This window comes from Rosa rugosa, chromosome 4, assembly GCF_958449725.1.
Source record: "Rosa rugosa chromosome 4, drRosRugo1.1, whole genome shotgun sequence".
Lineage (NCBI taxonomy): Eukaryota > Viridiplantae > Streptophyta > Magnoliopsida > Rosales > Rosaceae > Rosa > Rosa rugosa.
This window is the reverse complement of record NC_084823.1, coordinates 56,851,618-56,878,410: the sequence shown is the minus strand read 5'-3', so window position 1 is coordinate 56,878,410 and position 26,793 is coordinate 56,851,618. Positions and strand designations below refer to the sequence as shown.

Sequence of the window (26,793 nt, the reverse complement as noted above, 5' to 3'; positions counted from 1 at the left end):
TATATGATAACAATAACACATCATGCTGCTTTTCTACCCTATTGTCCTGCTCAATTCATACTAAATGAGATTTGAAATCCTTTTATTAGTTAGTATTATATACCTTCAAACGAGTTACGCATATGTGGTGTTAGCTCAGTGGTTAGAGCACCCACTATCTAAGATCAAGGACCTGAGTTCGAGTCACCATGGGGGTAGAAGTGAAATCATTTGATTATCTTTAAATATAAAAAAAAAGGAAAAAAAAAAAGAAGACGGATAGCACGCTTACAATATATTGTTGCGATTACGTACTTCTTCTGGGGCTCATATATAACACCGAATCATGCATATTTTTAATTTGATTGACTTCTGGGTCCTCCTCAGTAATGACATTTGTTCTTGTCGATCTTCAAGATATATCGATTTTGGAAGTACCAACGTGTAGCAGTCTTCTTCTTACTATTAAAGTTCACGTGTTTCCTAACATTCAAGTAACGATCACTCGATAAGACCGACATATATGGCCAACGAGATCATTTACATACTTTCAGCAATCATGCGCGCATGTGTTGCAGATTAAAGAATATATACAAATTGTGTATCTCCTCAGACCTCAATCTAGTTAGACCATTGCGAGTTACATCACCACTTGAAGTTGTGATTGATGATAGGACTGTGAGACAATGATCATGAAAGGAATGGAAAACAACCATGCATTCATGAAAAAGTAGGGGTATAAATGATAGAGAGTGAATGAAATAAAAAAAAAAAATTGCATGAGAGGGACCATATATATGTATGTATATACTGGTCCAATTAAGATAGGGGTGAAATTTGCACACCCCATATTACCATATTACAAACCATACACCCTTATATTATTTTAATAATATTTTATCTAACATCTCTTTTCACTTCCTAAAATGCCCTTGAGTCAGATTTCCCATTTTTTTTTGGGTGTTTTTAAATGTACCCAGCAAATTTCTTAATACACCCAGCAAATAATTTATAAAAATTATTTAAAAAAAAAAATCTAATTAATCCCCAAAATACCCTTAATTTCACCGAACAATGTACCCAGCAAAAGAATGAAAACATGCCCAGAAACAAGTAAAAGTTGAAAGGTGCATCAGAGATGATGGGCTCCATGCCTTGATGTTTACATCACTACTTTCTCATTTATTCCTCTCTGCGTGAAGTATAGTGCACTAACTTCTGAGCTTCTTACAGTATAATTTGATTGTGCAACATCACCATTAAGCAGGATGTCGAATGAAGGAAACACAGGTAGAATCCCAGCAAAGTAGAGGACAATGTAGTAATCTGCCAAGGTGTCAAGATATAAGTTACATGTCAAGACATCCCTCCGTGCCAAAACTCTTGCTGTTTGAAGGATATCAGCTGGGAGATTCTCCTTTAATCCCAAAAAATTGTAGGTAATAAGTTGAGTCTTCAAACCAGTTGACACATGAAATGGTGCAAAGCTTTGATGAGCATCCCATATACGATCATATGGATCCAACGGATACCTGAATATAAATAAACCAGTGACCAAAGCTCCTACAATAGGTTCAAAGGTATATCAATAGTAAAGAGGTCTAAAGTAACTCTAAACTCTACATACCTCAAGGATCCATTTGTGTTGCCACAATCTATTCGATAACTTTTCCTCAGTGACTTATGTGAGAAATCTTCCATGCCACTTGTGTAAGCTCCTTGGGGAAGTGGCCTAACTTCAATTGAAGTAATTACAGGAGCCCCTCTATATGGTATATTATGCAAACAAAAAGAGACTCTGTCCTTATCAACTGGCCATAAAAACTCTTCTATCCAAGGATCGGTTTTTCTGAGATCTATATTACTAATAATGGTCGTGCTAAGAGATACAGAGAATGATGGGGGTTTCCCAAGTCCATCATAGTCTTTGTACACAAATTGAGCTCTAACATAACCAAAAATGACACATTACTCACTGGTAGCCTATAACAGTTGTGAGATTGGAGAATTGGGAAAAACCGAACAGGGACACTACTTTCTCATTTCTTAATCTTTCCCTCAAAGAGGGAGTTTGCTGAGTGTGTGGATTTTGCTGGGTATATGAGTTTTGTACTCTTGCTCGGTTTAATTAAAGAAAAAGGTATTATAGGAATACTTGTTGGGTATAGTTAGAGATTTTATAAATTTGCTGGGTATACTTAAATATTTGCTGGGTACATTTAGAAAGACCCTTTTTTTTTTGTCTTCTTCTTCTCTCTCTCTCTCTCTCCCCCTGTCTCCCTCTCTCTCCTCCAAACCACGACAGAACCTAGGGTGAACCCCCAGGCCAAGCACTGAACCCAGCCCAAGACCATTCCTGCACAGGGAGCTCAGCCACTCACACCACCAAACCCATCGCGCCACCTTTCTCGGACCCCGCCCACCTTTGAATCGCTGCCGCCGACAGACCTCTGGCAGATGAACCCCGGCAGATCATATCCACCACTGCCGCAATCCACCACCACAACCCCTAATCTCATGCACACAAGCAACAGAACACAACCAGCACGTCGCCGCCTGCTGTGCAACATAAAACCGATCCACACTGGCATCGCTCCGCCTGCGACGAGATCGGAGCTGACTGGAACCCAAACCTTGAATCCAGATCAAGTGCGCACCAGTCACACGACCGGCTTCCACCATCAGCGCCTCTCCCAACTCCCGTGCAGCCACCGCCAGGGACTGAAACCAAAGCAAAGGAGTCCCCCAATCCCCGATCACCTACACCACCATCCCACTATCGTTGTTTGGAGGAGAAAGAGAGAAAAATAAGAAGAAAGGTTTTGTCGTGGTTTGGAGGAGAGAGAAGGAGATTTGGGGAGAGAGAGAGAGAGAGAGATGAAGAAGAAGAAGACGACCAAAAAAAAAAAAGGGAATCTGACTCAAGGGCCTTTTAGGAAGTGAAAAGAGATGTTAGATAAAATATTATTAAAATAATAGAAGGGTGTGTGGTTTGTAATATGGGGTGTGCAAATTTCACCCCCCTTAAGATATTAAGTAGCTAACTACCTAAATATAAGTGATTGTCATAGTTGGAAGCTTCACTACTAGGAGTACTAGACTGGGAAAAGTGTAATAACATCACCCCCAATTACCAGCTGTGTAATAATTGTTATTCTTTCCCAGTGGAATTGGCCGGTCAACAAAGAAGTTTATCAAACCCTAATTGGAGGCTTGGAGCTAGTTGCTAAATGATGAAATGATTATACAATATGGGAAAAGATCCTCTCCTGAGCTACTATATTACCCGAGCTACCTAAGGTTTCAAGCAGATGAAGACACGTAGCTAATGTCATATCTGATGGTCTGTATCTCTTTGGATCATGGATTTTACAATAATACCCATTCAGTTTTTGTCCTCGATTCTCTCTCATTGTCTTCCTGACTCTTCCTCTCGTCAGCTCCAGGTCTCTTACAAACTCTTCTTCATCAAATCAAATACACATATCTGCTGCTAACAATTCAATCCTGACCTCCTCACTACAGATCCATGCTAGACGAAACGGGTGTTGATAGAATCCAAGAAAGGCGACGACTTTCTCATCCAACGCAAAAGATAACCAACACTAAAACTGATCTGGGTTTTCTTACTTGGTTGCAAAACTAATAGAAAAGGAAGAGCGCGCAGGGGGGAGAGAGAGAGATAGAAAAGCAAAAAAGAGGATTGGCAAAGGAAAACTGAACTTTAGACGAAAAATGAAAATCCAATTAATTGTAAACCATTAGATCTAACCATAGACACGTGTTTCAATCTGCTTGAAAGCTTAGGTAGCTCAGGTAATACAGTAGCTCAGGAGAGGATCCTTTCCCATACTTGTGTGTAATTTTCTATACAATATATGTATATGGTGGAACAGTGTGTTGAAGGATATCGACATAATGTGTGCCTCTACAAACTAGGGTTAGAGTTGTAATAGGAATGTGTTCTAGGTATTCAATTGTAATCAGATTCTATTACCTTTTTGGGTACCTTGTAACTCCCTATTTAAAGGGCTCCTATTATCAATAATACAGACACAATTCTATTCTCCTACAACACGTTATCAGCATGAGTTCTAACCTAGAATAAAGAAAAAAAAGAAAAAAAAACCTAAAACTCACCACCACAAAAACCTGTCGCAGCCTTCAACCTAGCTGCACACCGCAACCTCCTACCGTGCCTGCCCTGCAACCCCTGCGCACCAGCCCACCAGCCTACCTCCTCGCTGCAACCCTGCCCAACCCGCAAGACCGCAGCTCGCTCCTGCAGTCTGCCCCCGCAGCTCCCGCACACAGCTAGCCTACGCTAGCGCTTGTCCTACCCAACCCGCGCGCAAGCACTCAAACCAGCGTGCAACACGCCGACAGCCAGCGCACACTCAATCCAGCCCCGCGCCTTGCAGATCCAAGCAGTCCGACCTGCAGCCCGCGCCCCCAGCAACCCACTAACCTGCAGCCCGCGTGCCCAGCATCCCATCGCCTCCGATTTGCAGCAGCATCCCATCGCCTCCGATTTCTGCGGGTGGGAGGAGGAAAAACAGAGGAGAAGAACCAGAAGGAAGAAAGAAGACGCGAAAAGAAAAAAAGGGAGAAGAAACAAAAAAAAAAGGAGAAGGGTTGGGCCCGAAAAAAAAAAAAGGAGGAAGAAGAAAAAAAAAAAGGAAGGAGAAGGGCTGGGCCCGGAAAGAAAAAAAAAGGGAGGAAGAACAAAAAGGAAGGGAGAAGGGCAGCCCAGCAACTGCCAATTTCTGACCAGATTCCAGCAATCCTAATTTAGCTACACGCCTGCATCAACACGCGCGTGTCCTCAAGCCAAGAACAATCACATAAGTTTTTATAATTAAGGTTGTTGCTTTCTTGTATTTAAATTCCTTTTATTTCCTGCAAATATTGGAATATATGTTGCCAAATGACTTTGATATTTAACAAAGCGGAATTGTGGGGATTCACGCTTAACGAACTAAGAGTGTTCATAATTAAACGAACTAAGAGTGTTCGTGTGAACTAAGAGCGTTCACAATGCTTGGACTAAGAGCGTCCGTAAGCATCAAATTGTGACCATATTAAAACATCATTATTTGGTCTAATCCAAAAGCGATTCTTGGAAATAGATTTCTTGGTAGCATAGCTCGGAAATCTTATTATTGTTAGTTTTCGTGGAAGTTTAGCTCCGAAACTAATTTGTTCTTGTTTCACCCCTTTTTCAGGATGTCAAACTCGAACATACTCGATTTTGTTCCATTGGATTATGCAGGAAAAAGATACCTATTGTGGGCTCGGGATGTTGAACTCCACCTTATTGCCCGTGACTTATTGCATACAATCCAAGAGCTTTGTCATATAGAAACAGCTCCAGATCCTCAAATTGAGAAAGATATTTCCAGGGCACTTGCCTTCATGAAACGTCACATGGATAGTGACCTCCAGTTTGAGTTCATGAATGAGGATAGCGCCATAAAGCTTTGGCAAGCGCTTCGTGAACGTTATGGCAATGTTCGTGACTCCATCCTTCCGAATTTAGAAGCAGAATGGAGTGATCTTCGCTTCTCTGACTTTGATATAGTCATACAATTTTATTCGGAAGCCCTCCGCATCAGAGCAATGATGCACTTCTGTGGCAAGACGATCACAGAAGAACAATTGATTGAGAAAACCCTCAATACCTTCCCTGTCTATGCTATGAGGTCCTGTGACTTATTTCGGACTCATATAAATGCAAGACGGATCACAAGCTTTCAAAAGCTTATTGAAGCTATGGAAATTGCTGAAAGGCAAGACAACGAGCTTGTGAGAAGAGAAATTGATAGGCTTCGAGATAGCTATCCAGAGCATCGTCCCATGGCTAGAGAAAGTCGCCATAGACGTCATGATCCATATGATCGAAATGCTCATGAAGGTAGTCGCCAAAGGCGACAATCACGCCACCGTAGGAGCAGTGATTTTGAGGGACTAAGGGTTGGAAACCATAGAGCCAACGTTGGCCATGGTCATAATCTTCCAACGCCTCAGGTCCTAGGGACCATGCACATTGCGCCAATGCGCCTCAATCAAGGGAGAATCCTCTTCATGGTATCTATTTCTGATATGGAACGTCTGATCAATGGGCCTGAGTTTGCAATGTACCTAAGAAGGTAGCTGCCTCACAGTGATCAAGACATCGAGTTCAAGAAGACTTTAAATCTGGCGATGAAGACAAAATGCCGCAGATTTTTAGAGTAGTCTTTTATTTTTCCAAGAACTTTTGTAATGGCAATTTGCCTTAGTCAATAAATGACAATTGTATTAACTCTTTCTTATGTGGCGGACCCAATAAAATGTGATGTCTAGGAAAGTCATTGAGATTATTGGTACTTAAGAGAGCCTCGCTCCACCAACATCTCTCTCTACTTTCCTGGTCATATTTGATTGGAGTTACCAAACGGATAGAGTGACTACAATGTGTCTTACTTTGATTTTATTTTGGATTAGATTTTGGAAACTTTGATGTAATCATTGGCTATTAATAAAGTGTCAATTCTTTTACTTAATGTCTTGGACATACCTTAATTCGAACTTTATTATATAAGAGTCAATGGTTTTCATGTGGAAACACATTATGAGAATGGACAGAGTTCCTTTGCATCACCTCTAATGACTACGGACATAAACGAGTATTAGAGAAACTTATGTGTCGCTCTAGTGGGTTGTATGCAACCACTATTCGAGTTATTAAATCCTACCATGTCATGAGAGACAACGTATGGGATTCTGACACATATAGGCTTTGACATGATGATCCGTGTATTAAAGACTTTACACGGACATCCATTTTCAGAACGAAGAAAAGTAAGAACCAAGAATTGGTTCGAGGAGCTGCACATGCGCCTCATGACGCCATGATTGTGCAAAGACCGGCCATACATGGCCGGCGCCGCCTACCCCCTGCGGCAAATACATGGCATTGACGCCATAAACTCCTCTCTCTACTTCTCAAGTCTATTGTGACATTATGGCTTAACCAAAAGCCTCATTGGTTGATTATAAAGCCCATGTTTCGTTCTATAAAGCCTGTTATTTAGGATTGAGACCATCCTATGCAAAGGAGATTGAGGAAATAATTCCATTCTTACAAAGAATCTAAGGGAATTCTATGGATTTGATCAACCAACTTGCGGACCGTATAGATGTTTTATGGTGTTGGTTGATATGCAAACACTCTGGTCACGTGTTGTGCCATTATCCACTCGTAATGCTGCTTATACTACACTCCTAGCACATAACATATGGCTACGGGCTCACTACCCAGATCATCCCATTCAGTCAATTTGACTTGATAATGCTAGAGAGTTTACATCGACAGTTTTCGATGACTATTGCATATCATTGGGTATTGATATCAAGTATCTTATTCCCATGTACACACCCAATTGGTCGCGCGGAAAAGGCACCATTAAACGACTACGATGGTAGCCCGGGCATTGGTAATGCGCACCAATATTTCCGCTTGGGTTATGCAATATTGCATGCAGCTATGCTAATTCGTCTACGACTCATAGCAGCCACGCAACTTTTATTTGCGTTACAGCTAGTGACTGGGTTCGAGTCTAATATCTCGTATTTATGCATATTTGAGTGTGCGGTTCATGTGCCAATTGCGCCGCCACAACGCATCAACATGAGTCATTGCAACGAATGCATATATATATTTGTTGGACATGAGTCTCCAACTATAAAGTCCGCTATGTAGAACCCTTGACAGGCGATCTCTATTTCGCTGGATTTGCGAATTGTCACTTTGATGAGACAGTCTTCCCGTCGTTAGGGGGAGATTAGAACGTCAATGTTCAACAAGAACGACAGGAATTGTCGTGGTCTGTCCCCACTATGTCTCATCTTGATCCCCTAAAAGTGACGAGATCACATATACCTGCTGCAAACATGCCTGCAAGGATTGATGTCCCCACAAGAGGACATGGTGCCACCCAGAGAAGATAGGGTACTGCACCACTACCATGGATGGTGGTATGGTGACGCCACAAAGGTGGCATAATGGCGTCATAGGCCATGGGTTCCGCTAGAGAGAGTAGGAGACCTATAGGTTCGATGGATTCTCGCCCTAAGAAGAGAGCGAGTTTGGCACAACTTGATCCATTGATCATTGATACTCAAAATCCGTCTCATGAGAATATTTTGGATTGTGGTTATGTCCAAGAGACATCGTTGGGGGACGCCTCAATGTTAGAACCAATTCCTGAGAATATAGAGATCTCTACGAACTACACTAGTGTACATGAGGACGTGGAATTATTGAGACCAATGACATCGAACCTTACTCCGTTGAAGAATGCCAACGTAGAGAAAATTGGCCTAAATGGAAAGATGCGATCCAGGTTGAATTGGATTCACTAACGAAGAGGAAGGATTTCGGGCCTGAGATGCCAACACCTCCTAACATAAAACCTGTTGACATTAATAGGTCTTCGTTAGATAGCGTGACGAGAAAAAGAGATGGTAATCTCACCTTATGGCGCAAGGTTTCTCACAACGCCCTGGAATCGACTACGAGAAGACATATTCTCTCGTAATGGATGTCATTGCACTCCACTACCTTGTCAGTTTGGTAGTTTCCAAATAACTGAACATGGAGCTTACAAATGTGGTCACTACATATCTTTATGGGGATCTAGATACGGAATATAATGAAGGCTCTTGTGAACTTCATTTACCCAAGTCAAGTGGCTCTAGACCACGGAGCACGTTTGCAACGAGGTTGAAACGCTCACTAAAGTGACTACTTGATTGAGAAGGGATATGATGAACTATGCCCACGCGTTTCCATGACAAGTTCCGGATTTGCAATTGTCGCGGTTTATGTTGATAAACATAATTGAAACCCTTGAGAGTTAAGGGAAACCGCTGAACACCTGAAATCCGAGTTTGAGAGGAATGACCTTGGGAGAACACGGTTTTGTCTAGATTTCGAACTTGTATACCGTGTCAATAGATGGTTAGGCATTTTGATAAAGTCAAAGATGCTGTCACGCCCCGAATTTTGAATAACAAATTCAAATCCGAAACATGAATTAATACAACTCACATAAATACAACCTGAATTTTTTCTCAAAACAACCACACCTCACATCGCTCGATATTACATAAACCAAATCTCAAATTTGTTTATTACAGCACACTCTCACCAAATTATATTGTAAGGCTCAAATGAGCATAACTCACCTCACAATTACAATTGCTGTAAACTAAAACAAATTCTCTAACCCGCACGATCACCGTCCTGATTCTCCTGACCTGTAGGATTACCCGCTACACAATTTGAATAGTGTACCGGGATTGCAACAACACAAACCCGGTAAGCTTTTGACAGCCCGTATGAGTAAACAAGGAATTGCACGACTTTAAAGAACAATTCAATTTAAGTGATTCTTAGTATAAAAATTGAAGTGCACAACGTCACTTCAAACATCAATCAACTCACATCTCACCATGACCATCCAAACAACTAAACTTTCCCTTTCCAATATATACTCAAGGGTATATGATAGTTATAAAAACCCTTCCACGCAGCATGTCATACTCAAAGACACATAAAAACTTGAGGTTATCCCTCAAACAGTATGATGGCAGACAGACTAGAGCTCTAACTGAATCGTAACCTGTCACCTTGGCCAAGGTTCAATCTTACGATAATACGTGTCATAATCATCGACACACGATGAAGACACCTGCCACTATCATCGACGCACGATGAAAACACTTGCCACAATCATCGACACACGATGAAAATACTTGGCACTTTCATCGACACACGATGAGAACACTTGCCACAATCATCGACACACGATGAAAATACTGGGCACTTTCATCGACACACGATGAGAACACTTGCCACAATCATCGACACACGATGAGAATACTTGACACCATCATCGACACACGATGAGAACACTTGACACTAACATATAATTCGTCTACACATTTCAACTATCGCACTTTACTCAACTACTCTTTATCACGAACAACTCAATACATCACACAATGTCATAACTTTCAATATATATTTCACGTAAATATATATATATATATATACGTAATCACCTACACAAGAGTGACTACTAATACCATCTATAGTTCACATGCAATAAAAACAAGAAATTCATTTTTGTACTTAAATTCATTTTCCTTACCTGTGAGTAGTAGCCTTATGAACCGTAGTCGATCAAGTTCATATTATTTCAAAACAAATCTTTATTTTCTTAAAACAATTTTCCACACCTTTATAATTCAATATAAATCACTAAATTTCGGTTCATGAAGGAACCATGTGCGATTTTACTCACCTCTAATCCAGCTGCATCTTCTTAACAGCTCAACAACAATTTCACAAATTGTCCGCCAAATCGATCCGTCAATCACCTAATCCAACACGATCTTAACTTAGCAATTTATTCAAAAACCATACAAATACAACAATCCAACGGTCGGATTCTAAATTAATGATGATCCAACGGTCGGATCCTCACGGATCGCCCTCAGGATCATCCTCCAAAATTATCACGAAGATCCAACGGTTGGATCTTCCTGAATCGTCCTTACAAACATCTCCACAAATTTATACGAAAATCCGACGGACGGATTCTCACGAATCGCCTCGCTAATCACTGTTTTGCATTTATACGAATATCCAACGGTCGGATCTTCGCCCATGACCACACAAAGTCACTGGGACAGTCATAAGATCATTATATCAAAACTACAAGTCCATCTGACGGTCCTAACTTCACAGATCACAAATCTAACGATCTAAATCGATCGAAACTTAAAAATTCATAACTTAATCATACGATATCCAAAAATTGCGTATAATATATCGAAATGATCGTATTGAAATATAGAATCTAAAAATGCACAGAAACTATATTTTTGACCCCCGGAGGTGGCCGGAAAAGGGACGCCGGAGTTAGGGCAGAGCCGCCGCCGACCACCGCCAATGGTGTCGGGGCCGGGCTGCTCCTCTTCCTCTCATCATGCTTAACAACTTTCATAACTATCATGTAAGCTGAAAATGACCGGAAGTGGTTGAAATTACCTAAAACAGTCGAGGTGGCCGGAAAATTTCCAGAATCCGGCGAAATTTGCAGAATCCGGCAAGGCTTGATTTCGACGTCAAAACTTCAATTTCAGGCTTCGATCCCTTCTAGAGAGTTGTTAAGAACATCAAGGAGAACTCACTGGTTCAAGAATCAATCAAAACGATGCACTACAGCTCGAGATATACCGATCGAAAGATTTTCGTTTCGGATTGAAAACTTACCGAGCTCTGACGAACGTGAAACCGGTCACTCTAGGTGCAATCCTCCTAGTATGATGATCAGCAGGTTGAGGGGAGTTCATGGAGCCAAGGATCGGAAGTTTTGGTGGCCGGAGCTAGGAGAAAACCGGCGTTGACCAAAATCGAGCTTAAATCGAAACCGGGCCGCCGCCGCCGTGCAAGGCTGCCACAGACAGGTGCGCAAGGACCATACGAAGCCAATGGAAGAAGTTTGGTGAGGATCGGTGGCCGGAGGAGGAAGATATGGCCAAACGAAAATCGGAGGCGATTTCCGGCGGGGACGAGGGCTGCAGCAGCTTTTTTTCTATTTTTGTAAATTCTGAAACTATTTTCGGAAATTTCCGAAAATGGAAGCTTTATACTAAATTGGAAACTTTTTCAAAAAATCATAACTAATTCATACGAACTCCGATTTTTGCGTTCCGCATATGCCCGCGATCGTATCGACGAGCTCTACAACTTTTATGAAGAAAGTTTTCCCAAATTTTGAACATATAAAAAGTCAACTTTCGCGAGCCCCTAAATAACGTTCGTTTTCGAAAATTAATCGTTCGAACTAATTCCACAACTTCTCCAAGCCTCGTACTCGCTCCCACTATCGTGAAATCAATTCTAAAAATCCACGGAATTTAATTTAGATTTTTCGGGGTATTACAGATGCACTCCCATGGTTGTCAGTAGTCTTGGCCCTAAAAGGGATCCGTTTCGTCCCAGGGATGATGACGAAGACGTGTTAATAATAGAAGTGCTTACTTATGTACAATAGGCGCATTATTGTACTTAGCACAATACAAGACCAGACACCTCAATTGTTATGAACTTGTTGGCTAGATACAGCTCCGCGCCAACGCAACGCCATTGGATTGGTGTAAAGACAATCTTTCGATACTTGAGGGGTACGATTAATATGGGCTTGTTCTATCCCTACAGAGAGAAAAGAAATAACGGAAGTGTGGGATCGGACCCCACAAGGCTAGATGCCACCTTCCGTGCTCCTCCTCCCCGGCCTCCATCAAAATGACAACGATGGCTTGATGGGTTTTGCTGATGCAGGGTATCTCTCTGACCCTCACAAAGGTCGCTCCCAAACGGGTTATGTCTTTACCATGGGAAGCACTGCGATATCTTGGAGGTCTACAAAACAGACCCTTGTTGCTACTTCCTCAAATCATGCAGAGATTATTGCTCTACATGAAGCTGTGCGAGAATGCATATGGCTAAGGTCTATAGTTAGACATATTCGAGGAACTTGTGGTTTGAAGTCTACCACAGATGAACCTACATGCATTTATGAGGATAATGCAGCTTGTATTGAATAAATGAAATTAGGTTTCATCAAGGGCGACAACACCAAGCATATATCGCCTAAGTTCTTTTACAATCAGCAACAACAGACACTTCTAAATATTGAAGTGAACCAAATCCGATCTGAGGATAATGTAGCGGACTTATTTACTAAGTCGTTACCAAAATCCACATTCGAGAAACATGTGAAGAGCATCGGATTAAGGAGGTTATCCGAACTCCCATGATTGTAGCAATCAGGGGGAGATATGGACATCAGGGGGAGGTATGATGTCTACATGTTAGATCTCGAAGAGTGAATGACGTGTTGTGCTCTTTTTGTCCTTCGACCAGGGTTATTTTTGTCCCACTGGGTTTTTGTTACCTGGCAAGGTTTTTAACGAGGCAACAATTAAAGCGTCATCACCAAGTTTGAGCGGCACAAGGGGGAGTGTTGAAGGATATCGACATAATGTGTGCCTCTACAAACTAGGGTTAGAGTTGTAATAGGAATGTGTTCTAGGTATTCAATTGTAATCGGATTCTATTACCTTTTTGGGTACCTTGTAACTCCCTATTTAAAGGGCTCCTATTATCAATAATACAGACACAATTCTATTCTCCTACAACACAGTGCTTATTAATGAGGAATTCCGGGAGGAAATTTTGACAAATGATCATGGTGCACGGTATCTCTATCTTTTTTTTTTCCTTTTTTTTTTCTTCTTCTCAAAACCCTTAGCCCACCCCACTCTTACATATGCCAATGAGAATCGAACCATGGCCTTTACAATGTTGAAATTATAATTTACCAACATGTCTCAGCTCACCGACAATCTCTATCTTTTTCATTGTACATCCTTTTGCTTTGTTTAATGAAAGAATTTTGAAGCTAGCTAAGGCCGCTAATAAGCTAGCTAGTAGATTAGATGATGAGACTAATATTAAACTTTTGGTTAGTGATATATACCTTGAATCCAAAAGACCTTTATTCCAAAGCTTTTACCAAGAGCTAGCTTTTCAGTTAAAATAGTTGAGATTATAAAAAATTGTGTTAGATCATGGAAAGCTAGCTCTTGGTAAAAATGACATTTATTTATGCACAATGACTAATAATGGTAGATTCCTGTATGTATTCATGTCAGGTTTGTATTTTATCAACCGTTACCAGTCCTGTGTTGTGCAGAAATAAATGCCATTTTTTCTTATATATAAGAAGAAACAAGTTCATGCATGATTGAAAGTTGCTGGTCCCATGTAGGCTGCAGGCAACTAGGCAAGGACCAACTGTGAGCTTGGACTCGATGCCACACAGACTACTCCATTTTTGTGCATTTCCTTTGGCACTAAAAGGCATCTAAATTATATTCTTTAGCAACGTACCTAGTCAGTGCCTTCTTCTTATCTATATAAACACTCTGTCACTCACTCTTAAACACAGTAGTCATATTCCTCTTTCTTTCTCGATCTCTTCTTTGCTGTAGCTAGCTTCAAGATGAGAACTACACCAGTGCTGGTGCTCTTCTTGCTCAGTCTTGTTGTTGTGATCCAGTACGTTGCGGGTGCAGCAGAGCACAATGGAGCTCCGTTCCCTGAGGCCGAGGGTGGACTGAGAGCTAGTTTTCCGAAGGGGTTTGTGTTCGGAACGGCGACGTCTGCTTATCAGGTGGAAGGCATGGCCAACAAGGAAGGTCGTGGACCTAGCATTTGGGATACCTTCGTTAAAATCCCAGGTAAAAACATTTTTTTTTTTCATTTTTGCCCTTGCCGACCGGTTAATTATGATCCCAATAAAGCTTCGCTTTGTGTGTAATATATATATTTTTTTTAACCTTTTCTGTTTGGACATAGGGATTGTTGCAAATAATGCTACTGGAGATGTTACGGTTGACCAATATCACCGTTACAAAGTAATTATTATTATTTTTTCTTTCTTTCTAAGTTACAATTTTATATTTATAAAATATTAAAGTAGTTGATGTGGTTGATCTTTCTCAGTTTGAATATAACTTAAAATCTGGTTTTGTTGTTACAGGAAGATATTGATATCCTGGCGAACCTTTATTTTGATGCCTATCGGTTCTCAATATCATGGTCCAGAATTTTTCCAGGTAATTATGATTATTGAGATGTTTTGTTTTATTTATTTATATTTTTTTCTTATTTATATGACCCAAATACTTGAATCTATGTAGAGGGTACTGGGAAAGTGAATTGGAAAGGAGTGGCATACTACGATCGGTTAATTAACTACTTGCTTAAAAGAGGTGAAATGCTGTTAAACTTATGAATATTTTGCTGATATATGTAGGAATATGTACTAGCTAGAAGTACTTTACAGTATGATAATGGCATTGTTTGATTGTTGGCCTGTTGGGTTATGTTGTGTAGGCATTACTCCCTATGCAAATTTATATCACTATGATCTTCCTCTTGCACTTGAGAAGAAGTACCTGGGATTGTTAAGTGACAGAGTTGTGTAAGTACTTCGGATTCTGAAGTTTGACAAAATGTTATAACTTGTTGGACTAGATTTTGATATGTACGTCAAATTTTTTTTTGGCAATACTTCAAATTTGACAGGAAAGATTTTGCGGACTTTGCGGATTTTTGCTTCAAGACATATGGAGACAGAGTGAAGAACTGGATGACATTCAATGAGCCTAGAGTGGTGGCTGCTCTTGGCTATGACAATGGATTCTTTGCCCCGGGACGGTGCTCCAAAGCTTATGGAAATTGCACAGCTGGGAATTCAGGAACTGAGCCTTACATTGCTGCTCATCATTTGATTTTGTCACATGCAGCTGCAGTTCAGAGATACCGCGAAAAGTATCAGGTGAGGGAAAATCCGAAAATGTATTGACCACAGTTTGATTCATGAGAAAGAAAATTTGGTCTAGATTTTGTTATGCTGAAGTATGTGCATTACTTTTTTTCAGAAAACACAAAAAGGAAAGATTGGTATACTCTTGGATTTTGTTTGGTATGAGCCTCTTACCAGATCAAAGGCTGACAGATATGCAGCTCAAAGGGCAAGAGACTTTCACGTTGGATGGTAATAATTCAAGCTTTTGATGCAATTTAAACCTCTATTACAGAGTTAACACCTTATGCTGTCGGATTGGTTTTTCAATAGGTTCATTCATCCGATTGTATATGGGGAGTATCCGAAAACAATCCAAAATATTGTTGGCAATAGGCTACCTAAGTTTACTAAAGAGGAGGTTAAGATGGTGAAGAGCTCAATGGACTTTGTAGGCATCAACCAGTACACTGCTTACTACATGTATGATCCACATCAAAATAAAACAAAACCAAATGCCTTGGGATACCAGAATGACTGGAATGCAGGATTTGCTTGTAAGATGCTCTCCTCCTCATCTAAAATAGAGAAGTTAATCTGGTTATGGTCATCACTTATTTATATATATCTCTCATAAATTCTGCAGATGAGAAGAATGGAGTGCCTATTGGTCCTAGGGTAAATTAAAATCCAATCATACATTAATTGCTTTTACTTCAAATTCATATAACTCACTCGTTTGATTTTGATGAATGATCATACATTGAGCATTTTGCAGGCATATTCTTCTTGGCTCTACCAAGTACCATGGGGTTTGTACAAGTCTATAACGTACATAAAAGAGCATTATGGGAACCCACCTGTGATTTTGTCTGAAAACGGTACTACTCTGCAAAGCCTCCTCTTCTCTTCATTTTGGTTTTCCTGTCGCAATTAATCAATTAATGTTGTTTGATTTGCAGGCATGGATAACCCCGGAAACCAGACTCTTCCAAAGGCATTGCACGATACCAATAGGATCAACTACTACAGAAGCTATCTGGAGCAACTGAAGAAGGCAGTTGATGAGGGAGCCAATGTGGTAGGCTACTTTGCTTGGTCATTGCTCGACAACTTTGAATGGAGATTGGGTTACACTTCAAGGTTTGGCATAGTCTATGTTGACTTCACCACCCTCAAGAGATACCCAAAGATGTCTGCCTTCTGGTTCAAGAAACTTCTTACCAAAAAGAAGCATTAGATGAACTTCATGTCAAGCTTTTGATAGTACTGATAATAAGACTAGTTTGTTTTTGCTGCTATGATAACAATAACATGCACATCATGCTGCTTTTCTGCCCTATTGTCCTGCTCAATTCATACCAAATGAGATTTGAAATCCTTTTAGTTAGTATTATATACCTTCAAACGAGTGACGCATATGTAAAGTCTAAACAAATCAAGGATAGCACACGGACAATTGTTGCGGATTTGAAATCCTCAATGAGATTTGTTTAATGAAGGAATTTTGAAGATAGTTTACTAAATGAGATTTTAAATCCTTTTAAGTTAGTATTATATACCTTTAAATGAGAGACGCATATTTAAAGTCAAAACAAATCAAGGAGCTGGTGATTTTAGGCAGATCAGCACACAATTGTTGCGGATTACCTTTAACTCAAACCTCATATTGGACATGTTTATATCAAAAGTGTTGAAAAAGAGCATTCAAAATATTCAAAAGCACTTTGTTATCGTCTGGTGTTTGAGTTGTAATAATAGACAATGCTACTATATGGAGAAGCACTTTGTAGAGAGAGATCGATGATGAGGTACGTGCTTCTTCTGAAAGTGTTTCCACCAAACACTATTTTTAACTTATACTTATATGCTGCAAGTAATTAGTTGCTTTCAATTAATCAGTTGCTCTACTCTTAGTTCCAAGATTAAACTTCTCATCAAGTTTTGCGTTCTTACTTCCTAGCTAGCTATATGTACATGCAAATTAACCTAGTTACCAGTCAAAGAAGGACTGCAAGAGTGACACTGTAGAATTGGATGCCATTTTCTTGGAAGATCACAAAACAAGTTCATGCATGAACGAATGATAATTGATTGTAGGTGGATGGTCCCATATAGCCCCAAGCTAGCTAGGTGTGAAGTTTGACGCAGCGCCAGCGTCACTCCATTTTCCACTTTTGTCTGCTTCCTTTAAGAAACGCATTTAATTTATATTCTTTATATAAACACTGTCGTCTTCTTATCTATAAAGTATAAACAGAGTAGCCATACTTTCCCCTCCATCTCTTTTCTTGTTTTCTGTAACTTAAGCTTGAAGATGAGAACTACACCATTGCTGGTATTGTTGCTCGGTCTTGTTGGTGTGATCCAGTACGTTGCGGGTGCAGCAGAGAAAAATGGAGCTCCGTTCCCTGAGGCCGAGGGTGGACTGAGAGCTGGTTTTCCGAAGGGGTTTGTGTTCGGAACGGCGACGTCTGCTTATCAGGTGGAAGGCATGGCCAACAAGGAAGGTCGTGGACCTAGCATTTGGGATACCTTCGTTAAAATTCCAGGTAAAACAAATTTTTATTGCAATTATAGCCCTTACCGGCCTGTTTATTACGATCCCAATGCAGCACTATTCTAATTAACTATTTATTCAGTGTGGGATATAATGTATACTTGAACTCTTTTGGACATAGGAAATATTGCAAATAATGATACAGCAGATGTTACAGTGGACCAATATCACCGTTACAAAGTAAGTTTTATTTTACTATGAAAATTTTATTGTGTTCTGGAAATGCGGGTTGTTCGAGTTTTTAGATCGTTAGATTCAATGGAGAAACAGATGTAGCGGTTGAAAATGTTAAATGTCGGAGCATCACGTACTCTAGAAAATAGAAGTTTATGTATTTGGACTGCAACTTTTTGAAAAGAAGTATATATGTACATGTTTGTTTGTTTTTTTTTTCTTTTTTTCTTTTGGGTTGTGGTGGTTGGAAATATGAGATTGAAAGTCTGGTTTTGTTGTTACAGGAAGACATTGATATCATGAAAAACCTAAATTTTGATGCCTATCGGTTCTCAATATCATGGTCCAGAATCTTCCCAGGTAATATATTTCTTCATCATTCACTTGCATTTTTCATTTATTTTTGTATTTTGCTGAGTTCTTTTGTGTCTTGTTCTTAAACTTATGTAGATGGTACTGGGAAAGTGAATTGGAAAGGTGTTGCATACTACAACCGGTTAATTAACTACCTACTCAAAAGAGGTAAAGTAATGCTGCAGTACAATTCAGAACATAGAAAATGCTGATATTGCTATCGATGTGCTCCCAGTATTGCTTGATTTTGATCGTTCTATATGCCTTGTTCTGCAGGCATTACTCCTTATGCAAATTTGTATCACTATGATCTTCCCCTAGCACTTGAGCAAAAGTACCTGGGGTTGTTAAGTGACAAAGTAGTGTAAGTACTTCACTTGGAATTAGTTTGACAAAGTTTTATAAATAGTAGTACTGGAATTTGAGATGTGCTTCAAACTTGACAGGAAGGATTTTGCGGATTACGCAGAATTTTGCTTCAAAACATTTGGAGACAGAGTGAAGAACTGGATGACATTCAATGAGCCTAGAGTGGTAGCTGCTGCTGGCTATGACATTGGACTGAATCCTCCGGCACGGTGCTCTAAAGCTTATGGAAATTGCACAGCTGGGAATTCAGGAACTGAGCCTTACATTGCTGCTCATCATTTGATTTTGTCACATGCAGCTGCTGTTCAGAGATACCGCGAAAAGTATCAGGTGAGGGAAAATGTATTGACCACAGTTTGATTCATGAGAGAGAAAATTTGGTATTGATTAGGTGATGCTGAGGTATGTGCATTTTTCAGAAAACACAAAAAGGAAGGATTGGTATTGTCTTGGATTTTCACTGGTATGAGCCTCTTACCAGATCAAAGGCCGACAGATATGCAGCTCAAAGGGCAAGAGACTTTCACGTTGGATGGTAATAATTCAAGCTTTTGATGCAATTTAGAGCTCTATTACAGAGTTAACACCTTATGCTGTCGGATTGGTTTTTTAATAGGTTCATTCATCCGATTGTATATGGGGAGTATCCGAAAACAATCCAAAATATTGTTGGCAATAGGCTACCTAAGTTTACTAAAGAGGAGGTTAAGATGGTGAAGGGCTCAATGGATTTTGTAGGCATCAACCAGTATGCAGCTTATTACATATATGATCCACATCAAAACAAAACAAAACCAAATGCCTTGGGATACCAAAATGACTGGAATGCAGGATTTGCTTGTAAGATGGTCTCCTCTTTATCTAAGATGGAGAATTTTACTTGAATGATATGGTCATCAGTCATCACTCATATGTATCTGTCATGAATTTTGCAGTTGAGAAGAATGGAGTGCCCATTGGTCCTAGGGTAAACTACAATCCAGTCAGACATAAATTGCTTTCACTTCGAAGTCTTTAATTCACTCGTTTCGTTTTGATGTATGATCATAAATTTAGCATTTTGCAGGCATACTCTTCTTGGCTCTACCAAGTACCATGGGGTATGTACAAGTGTGTAACCTACATAAAAGAGCATTATGGGAACCCGCCTGTGATTTTATCCGAAAACGGTACTTACTCTACAAAAGCCTCATCCTCTTCTCTTCATTTTGTTTTTCCTTTCCAGCAGTTCCCCAATTCATGTTGTTTGATTTGCAGGCATGGATAACCCCGGAAACCAGACGCTTCCAAAGGCATTGCACGATACCAATAGGATCAACTTCTACAGAAGCTATTTGGAGCAACTGAAGAAGGCAGTTGATGAGGGAGCCAATGTGGTAGGCTACTTTGCTTGGTCATTGCTCGACAACTTCGAATGGAGATCGGGTTTCACTTCAAGGTTTGGCATAGTCTATGTTGACTTCACCACCCTCAAGAGATACCCAAAGATGTCAGCCTACTGGTTCAAGAAACTTCTTACCAAAAAGAAGCATTAGGATAGACTTCATGTCGAGCTGTTAAAGAGCACTGATAATAAAACTAGTTTGTCTTTGCTGGCTATGAAAGACATTCTGCTTTTCTACCCTACCGTCCTTCTCAGCACATGCACTAAGAGGGAAGAAAAGTTCTCAATTTATACATTATGGTACAGCACATGCACTTAGAGGGAAGAAAAGTTCTCAATTTATACGTTATGGTTCAGCACATGCACTAAGAGGGAAGAAAAGTTTATACTACAATTGCCTTCTCAATTTATACACTATGGTTCAACACATGCGCACTAAGAGGGAAGAAAAGTTTACACTAGAATTGCGAGGGGCCGCGCGAACGCAGGCCCCTCCTAACACAAATTATGACGTTGGCTCTCCCTCATTGGGGAGACCATAGGCAGGCACCCCTCCGTAGTGCAATGGAGGTCACAAGCCTAGGCTATAGGTCTTCTTGATCGCCCATTAACCCCGTCCAGGTAAGTAAGCAATTCTCCTGCTTTCTGTGTATTTTATATGGGTACTCGTCACTTGCTTTCACTCTTTTTCCGATGTGGGAGTCTGGAACCTGTCAAACTCAACGTTTTCAACTAGGACAAAGCTTGTGGTTTAACTTAAACAGGACAAGAGATAGAACAAAGCTGTGGTTAATAAACAGGGAAAAGTGTCCTAGGACCTGTGCCATCTTCGTCTTTGTTGTAGTCAGAAATGAAACTTCTCAGTTGTTCGATACATGATGAGATCTCAAGTAGCTAGTCTCAAAGGAAAAAGCATACACATGCCCGGCTGTTTTCTGGGAAGCCTAATTTGCCTATGGATATGCAACCCTTTTCTTTTGTTCCAAGTCCCTGGCTATGTAATACTCAAATAAAGAAATGTCAAATCGAATTGAACAGTTCCTTGGTTCAACACTAGTTTACTTTGGTTAATTTGGGTTGGTTGGGAGCAGCTTCTCAAACTTGTCACTGTATTGTTGATAAATTAAATATATAAAAAGTAATGATTAGCTTGGAAATACTATCATGATTTTCTCATAGATCAGCCTTTCCAAGGTACTATTCCAGAAAACTTGAATGAACGAAGAATTAGCTCGATCAATGTAGCTAGTAGTCTCCAAAAAGAATCTAAGAGAATACAAATATAATTCATTAAAGAATTATAAATCATACAGGTGAATAGAAATTCAAGATACTGCCTTTTTTATTTGTTGAACAGCTGTTTCTCTTCAACTTGTCATTTTTCACCATCCTCTTTTGCTTGGATAGCTTAGAATTTACACTTTCCTGAGATTCTGAAGTCAGTATGTCTGAAGATTCTATCTGTGTGCTTGTCACCACAGAAACCTGTTCCTGACTGCTCTCACTCTCTATGTCATCCAAGTGAATATCATTTTTTCTTTTTCTGGGGCTATCATCGATAACTATTGAAGATACGTTACTGGTGGAGGCACACAAGGTATCCAATATCACTACATCACTTGCAATTGAAACTTGCTTCGTGTTGCAACCTATTTGATCCAAGTTGGTTTCCTGTTTCCTTTTCTTGAAAGGATTGCTGGCACGAACCTTCAAGGGGATATTGTTGGGAGCTGTGGTACTTTCTGTGACTTCATTCTTTGTCGAAGGAACAATTAGTTTTCCAAGTGCTGCAGCTTCATTCAAATACTTATTTTCATCTAAAACTGGATTCTGCTTTTCTGTACAGCAGAATGTCACCGTTGTAAGACATGCAATAAGAACCTTATACATTGGTTAAGAACAGGTTTAACTACGTTTGTTGTATAATTTAGATGCTATACACATATGCAAAAACTTGCACACGGATATCTTTGGTTGTCCATATATACACAAGTTCATAATAATACTCCTAATGTAAAAAGTAAAGACATGCATGAAGTTTCAGTGTTTGAGTCTGCATATATAGAGTTCGGAGTATGAGTCAAAAACAGAAAATGTCATGATGCTAAGAAGCCTTCAAACAGAGTTTATGTGATGGGAGGACATAAAAGAAACTTGCCTGTAGGCGTAGTAATATCTTGTTTTCTGGTTTTATGGGAAAAGGCCACAAAGCTACTGACTTGTGCAGATACAGTAGCAGTCTCAGATCTCTGAAAGTGATGAGTAATTTGGCTCTTAATGGGATCTGACCGATGTCTAGAACTGGAACTGGGGAAATGATCAAAGGCCTCCATACTTAAAGGGTCCAATTTTCCTTCAGCAATTGCAATGGCTATTGATGAAGGGATTTCTCTAGTTCAATTTGTGGTCAAGGAAAACAAATGTGATATGAAACAGGCAAACCTTGTAGGTAAGAATAAATTTAACCTGGAAACAACAAGAGATAAATAAAAAAAAGATACGGTCCAAGGAAATCAAGTTCTCCATCAAGGGACTCCACAAGCTCTTGTGGTATGGGTCTCATATGCTTGACAATTTTCTTGTCAGAGTCGTATCTGTATGAATGCAAATAAGGTGCCAGGAATCAGTAATGAAAAAAACACCAAAAGTTTGAAGCCTTATCACTAAAGTAAGCTATTCTAATATTACTCACATTTGAGCATGCTGGAAAACTGCAGCTGCTTCTCTGAAAGATCTGGGGTAATCTTCAGGCATTTGATTGCCCTTCTGCAATTTCAAAACTGATAAAGCCTGCAACCAAAAAATGAAACATGAGACATGATCACAGTTCTAAAAGAACAAGAAAGCAAAAATAAATAAATAAAGAATAAAGTTATAAGAAAACAAAAATGGCCATATGGCTATATGTCATTGCCCCCAAAAATTTTAAGCCTGTCGTTAGTCCTTCTTCAGCATTATATCATGAAACTCACCACAGTACAATGTCTAGAAAATAGAGATCAAGTAAAGTCCCTTACAATGTATAAGGTTACAAACAGTTGATATTATCTGCCCTCAATAAAATCTCTCCTGTTGAGATGCAATACATATTCATGAACATGATGCCTAAGTAAAGGCACAATACAGAAAACTGCACCTACATTAAATTTATGCACTCCAGATTTAAGTTCATGCCAATAAATGGTTGCGAAAGGAATGTATATAGGTCTCAAGTATTCCTCCTTTATTTGTATGTCTGCTGTATCAATACATACTACATCTTCAATATTTTTGTCAACATTATTAAGAAGCTGAAAGCATACTTACGCGATCTAAGTTTTGATACTTAGAAACCAAGGCATAAGCTTTACCAATCCCAATTCCAGGAACAGATGGAAGGAAATCACAGCCAGCCAAGACACACATACCTGCAATAATGCCAAATAATAAACTGGTTCATACATTGAAAATGCATATTTGAGCTACTGAGATACATTGTATTGTCCTGAAATGAAAAGCATGTTTACATAACTTAAAAAAAAAAAAAAAAAAAAAAAGGAAAAAAAAAACTCTAAAGACAAATTTGGGAGGAAAGAAGGACAACCTTTTATAAAGAAAACATACTGTGTGAAGCTATTTGAGACATAGGAGTTGATTATACAAAAGTAGGTTATGTCGTAACATCTTGTAACTTTTTCAGATTGATGGTTTGTGGGTTACAGCAACATAGCTCATAGACATTGTCACTGAAAACACATTCATATAGAGAAAGGCTTAGCATGACATTGAACTAACCTGTAAATAATTCAAGGTCAAAATTTTGGAAGGAAGGTGTGCGGTCCACTTGATTAAAAACATTGTCCAGCAGTAACTCGTCACCATTGCCAAATTGGTCCATCTTAAAGATTATCTGTTTGTAACCAATGCAAATCAAGACAAACAAAAGACCAGCAAAGTTCAATAATATATGATGAAAATGAAGTCAAAAAAGAGAGCATTGAACCTCCATCAGCACCGTATCAAATTTTTGTGGAAGTTCTTACAGCTTGGCAGCCATATGCCACTAGATCACTATCCTCAGTGATGACTGCTGCAATTCCACCCTTTTCTGCTTCAAGACTGGCCAGGTATGCTAGCTGCGCATCAGCCTCATATGGAGCTACAACAAATTCAATGTTCTCGGATCTCAGAATCTGGAAGGCCAACAGTGGAGAAATTACTTGTGGTTAAAGATAAATAAAAAGGCAATGAGCTCTGATGATACGAACAGAATGACCAGACAAGAATATGCATCAAGTGGATGAGGTTCGGTTCGATTCCAGAAATACGAATGAAAAGGCAATGGTATGACAATTGAATTCAAACTTTACAAAAAGTAAGAAATAAACCTAGAAAAGTAGAAAGTAATTACCTTTATCAGCTCATGTGCCATAGATGGAGTTACACTCACCGCCCTCTACAATGATAAACAAACAGATTAGATAATCAGATAGACAATGGGCAGGAAATAGTATCCAATTATAAAATCCATAAAACTCTGAACCGCATTCGATATTCCTAACATGCTTTCTGGACTCTCCATAGAGTCATGAGTTGACAAACATGAACAACTGGGTATGTTTAAATGAAACTGCAATCACTATAAGTCGACAAGTTTATAAATCAGGATTCTTTAGAACTAGTCCAATTATTGTAATCTTCAAAACCAAGCAATGAATACAAAAATGGATGAGAAGTAATACATAATTTCTAGTTAAGCCACTATCTCCAAATGTCGCAAACCCAAATCAATTTCCAATATGAACTTGGCTAGAAGAAGAGTAAAGCTAATAGCATATAATGACATATGCTGTACTATGCAGTACAACTGCTGAATAACATTGAATATATACCTGAAAGAGCTCGGTGGCAGCTCTAACATTCCCTTCTTCTACTTTTTCCATTGCCAAATCATGAAATTTCTTCCTTCTCCTGAATCAGTGATAACATTTCGGATTAAGAACACAAACACTGTTTCACAAAAATGAACAAGTAGGCGAAAAAAATCAAAGCACTAATGTACGGAAAAAAAAAATAATAAACAAACTTGCCTGTGGCGTTCATCCCCAGTGGCAGCCTTACATGGCACATTGCCACCATCAAAAACCACCACTGGGGTTATCTCATGGTGTTGAAGCATATGTATCCGGTGCATAAAATAGTCAATGTATTTCAATCTCCTTTCGCTATTCGAATTCATACACAGCTCCATGCTACATGAATATGCTGCCAAACAAATTTGAAAAAAAAAAAAAAATTGAAATGAAAATTCCATTACCCAACTGAAGTAAAAAACAAAGCAGTAAAGAACAAAACTTTAATACCTCCTTTGTGAAGCCATGAATAGGCATCAATGCCCACCTGAAATCAATTCACAAAACCCACATTTCCAATCTAAGTGAGTGACCCAATTCAAAATCAACCTGAGAAGGTTAAAAATCAAAACTTGGGATTGAAAACTTACTCGTTTGCCGGCGTATTTCTTGATATGAATGATTTGAATGTAGGGTTTGATGAATCTGAGGAGATCTTTGATGCCCATTTTGCTTGTTGGGGTTTTTCAATTTCTAGGGTTTTTGGGTTCTCTGGATTAATGAAATGAGGAAAAATTGGGGGCTTAATGTTGGAGAAAATGGCGGGAAGAGGAGCAAATGGGAGATTGCCACGCTGCATTTTGATGAAATTGTTTTACCGCCAAATTTAATTGAAATTCCCGCGGGTGTTGGTATGATGAACGCTCCTATTAACGCGCGTGCATTGCATTTTCCTTTATTTTTTTTCCTTCCTTGCATAAAATTAGGAAAAAGAAAATTTTCTACGGGATGTCGGGATTTCAGTATTCGGTCAATTGGACCACATTCTATATATCATGCTTTATTAATGAGAATTTGTATTAACATAAAAATTCTTTTGTATGGTTGGCTCGTTGTGAGATGTTATGATAACAATCGTGAAATACAATGACATAACGAAATAACCTTGTTAATACTATTTTTTCTTGAAATTCTCATGTTTCATAAACTTATCATTCGTAGAGCATATTTTTCCAATTAACAAAACACCGAAACTGCTAACAAAATTTTTTCTTTTGAATTTTATTATTTTTAATTTTTAAAAATCAATAAAAAAGAAAATTGAGTCTTGATATTTGAGTTCCATCAGTTTGAGAAGTGTTTAAAAATTATTATTTGAATGTGAGAAAAGTTTGGTGAGAAAATGAGAACATACAACTTTAGCCAAAAATCGTGTGGTCCACATTTTTGAGTGAAAATCATGATTTTAGACTTTTTTTTTTTTTTTTTGAGATAGTTATGACTTATGAGCTATAGTTTCCAGGAGATTGAGATATGAATTTTATTTAGTTTATAGTTTTTAATTTTTTTTATTTTTAATTTGAATATAAATAAATAATTTTGTATTAAATTAAAAATTATTCACTAGAGCCTAAGTAACTGTTAATAATTAGAGATTTAAGATAAACATTAATGGTTAAGATTGTTAAGGGTAGTATAGTAAAAAGTATT

General features: G+C 39.0%; 4 protein-coding genes and 1 non-coding gene across 5 annotated transcripts in view; 3 read left to right on the top strand and 2 right to left on the bottom strand.

Moving 5' to 3' along the window:
• The first annotated feature begins 13,965 nt into the window (after positions 1–13,965).
• On the top strand, positions 13,966–16,711 carry LOC133742778 (beta-glucosidase 44-like). Its single transcript, XM_062170459.1, has 11 exons — positions 13,966–14,340; positions 14,459–14,517; positions 14,643–14,718; positions 14,803–14,874; positions 14,999–15,086; positions 15,191–15,443; positions 15,547–15,662; positions 15,744–15,967; positions 16,057–16,088; positions 16,189–16,291; positions 16,373–16,711. The coding sequence occupies exons 1-11, from the start codon at positions 14,103–14,105 to the stop codon at positions 16,648–16,650; spliced, it is 1,539 nt and encodes a 512-aa protein (XP_062026443.1). The 5' UTR covers positions 13,966–14,102; the 3' UTR covers positions 16,651–16,711.
• A 936-nt stretch (positions 16,712–17,647) lies between these two features.
• On the top strand, positions 17,648–20,473 carry LOC133742780 (beta-glucosidase 44-like). Its single transcript, XM_062170460.1, has 11 exons — positions 17,648–17,962; positions 18,092–18,150; positions 18,429–18,504; positions 18,595–18,666; positions 18,775–18,862; positions 18,945–19,197; positions 19,287–19,402; positions 19,484–19,707; positions 19,803–19,834; positions 19,934–20,036; positions 20,125–20,473. The coding sequence occupies exons 1-11, from the start codon at positions 17,728–17,730 to the stop codon at positions 20,400–20,402; spliced, it is 1,536 nt and encodes a 511-aa protein (XP_062026444.1). The 5' UTR covers positions 17,648–17,727; the 3' UTR covers positions 20,403–20,473.
• Positions 20,474–20,717: 244 nt separating this feature from the next.
• LOC133742777 (exonuclease 1) lies at positions 20,718–25,861 on the bottom strand. The gene is made up of 12 exons (XM_062170458.1): positions 25,734–25,861; positions 25,594–25,630; positions 25,321–25,495; positions 25,123–25,201; positions 24,642–24,686; positions 24,274–24,423; positions 24,026–24,140; positions 23,558–23,658; positions 22,944–23,041; positions 22,753–22,845; positions 22,410–22,642; positions 20,718–22,089 (listed from the first exon to the last, which is right to left on the bottom strand). Exons 1-12 carry the CDS (start codon positions 25,809–25,811, stop codon positions 21,557–21,559), a joined length of 1,737 nt encoding a protein of 578 aa, XP_062026442.1. The 5' UTR covers positions 25,812–25,861; the 3' UTR covers positions 20,718–21,556.
• On the bottom strand, positions 20,719–20,880 carry LOC133707562 (U1 spliceosomal RNA). The gene has a single exon (XR_009845178.1). It is a non-coding gene; the product is annotated as a U1 spliceosomal RNA (small nuclear RNA).
• Positions 25,862–26,091: 230 nt separating the features above from the next.
• The window catches only part of LOC133745092 (uncharacterized), a 6,985-nt gene continuing 6,283 nt past the window's right edge, over positions 26,092–26,793 (top strand). The window contains exon 1 of the mRNA XM_062173084.1: positions 26,092–26,105. Coding sequence (XP_062029068.1) covers positions 26,092–26,105 — 14 coding nt within the window. The remainder of the gene's footprint in view (positions 26,106–26,793) is intronic.

What these genes read in the sequence shown, in the direction of transcription:
- LOC133742778 (XM_062170459.1), top strand. Translation starts at nt 14,103, where the DNA reads ATGAGAACTACACCAGTGCTGGTGCTCTTCTTGCTCAGTCTTGTTGTT. An exon ending in TACCTTCGTTAAAATCCCAG is followed by an intron (nt 14,341 to 14,458) that starts GTAAAAACATTT and finishes GTTTGGACATAG; the next exon opens with GGATTGTTGCAAATAATGCT. An exon ending in TTGTTAAGTGACAGAGTTGT is followed by an intron (nt 15,087 to 15,190) that starts GTAAGTACTTCG and finishes CAAATTTGACAG; the next exon opens with GAAAGATTTTGCGGACTTTG.
- LOC133742780 (XM_062170460.1), top strand. Translation starts at nt 17,728, where the DNA reads ATGAGAACTACACCATTGCTGGTATTGTTGCTCGGTCTTGTTGGTGTG. An exon ending in ATGGTCCAGAATCTTCCCAG is followed by an intron (nt 18,505 to 18,594) that starts GTAATATATTTC and finishes AAACTTATGTAG; the next exon opens with ATGGTACTGGGAAAGTGAAT. An exon ending in CTGGAATGCAGGATTTGCTT is followed by an intron (nt 19,708 to 19,802) that starts GTAAGATGGTCT and finishes TGAATTTTGCAG; the next exon opens with TTGAGAAGAATGGAGTGCCC.
- LOC133742777 (XM_062170458.1), bottom strand. Translation starts at nt 25,811, where the DNA reads ATGGGCATCAAAGATCTCCTCAGATTCATCAAACCCTACATTCAAATC. An exon ending in TGACCTTGAATTATTTACAG is followed by an intron (nt 23,659 to 24,025) that starts GTTAGTTCAATG and finishes GCATTATTGCAG; the next exon opens with GTATGTGTGTCTTGGCTGGC. An exon ending in GTTTTCCAGCATGCTCAAAT is followed by an intron (nt 22,846 to 22,943) that starts GTGAGTAATATT and finishes GCATTCATACAG; the next exon opens with ATACGACTCTGACAAGAAAA.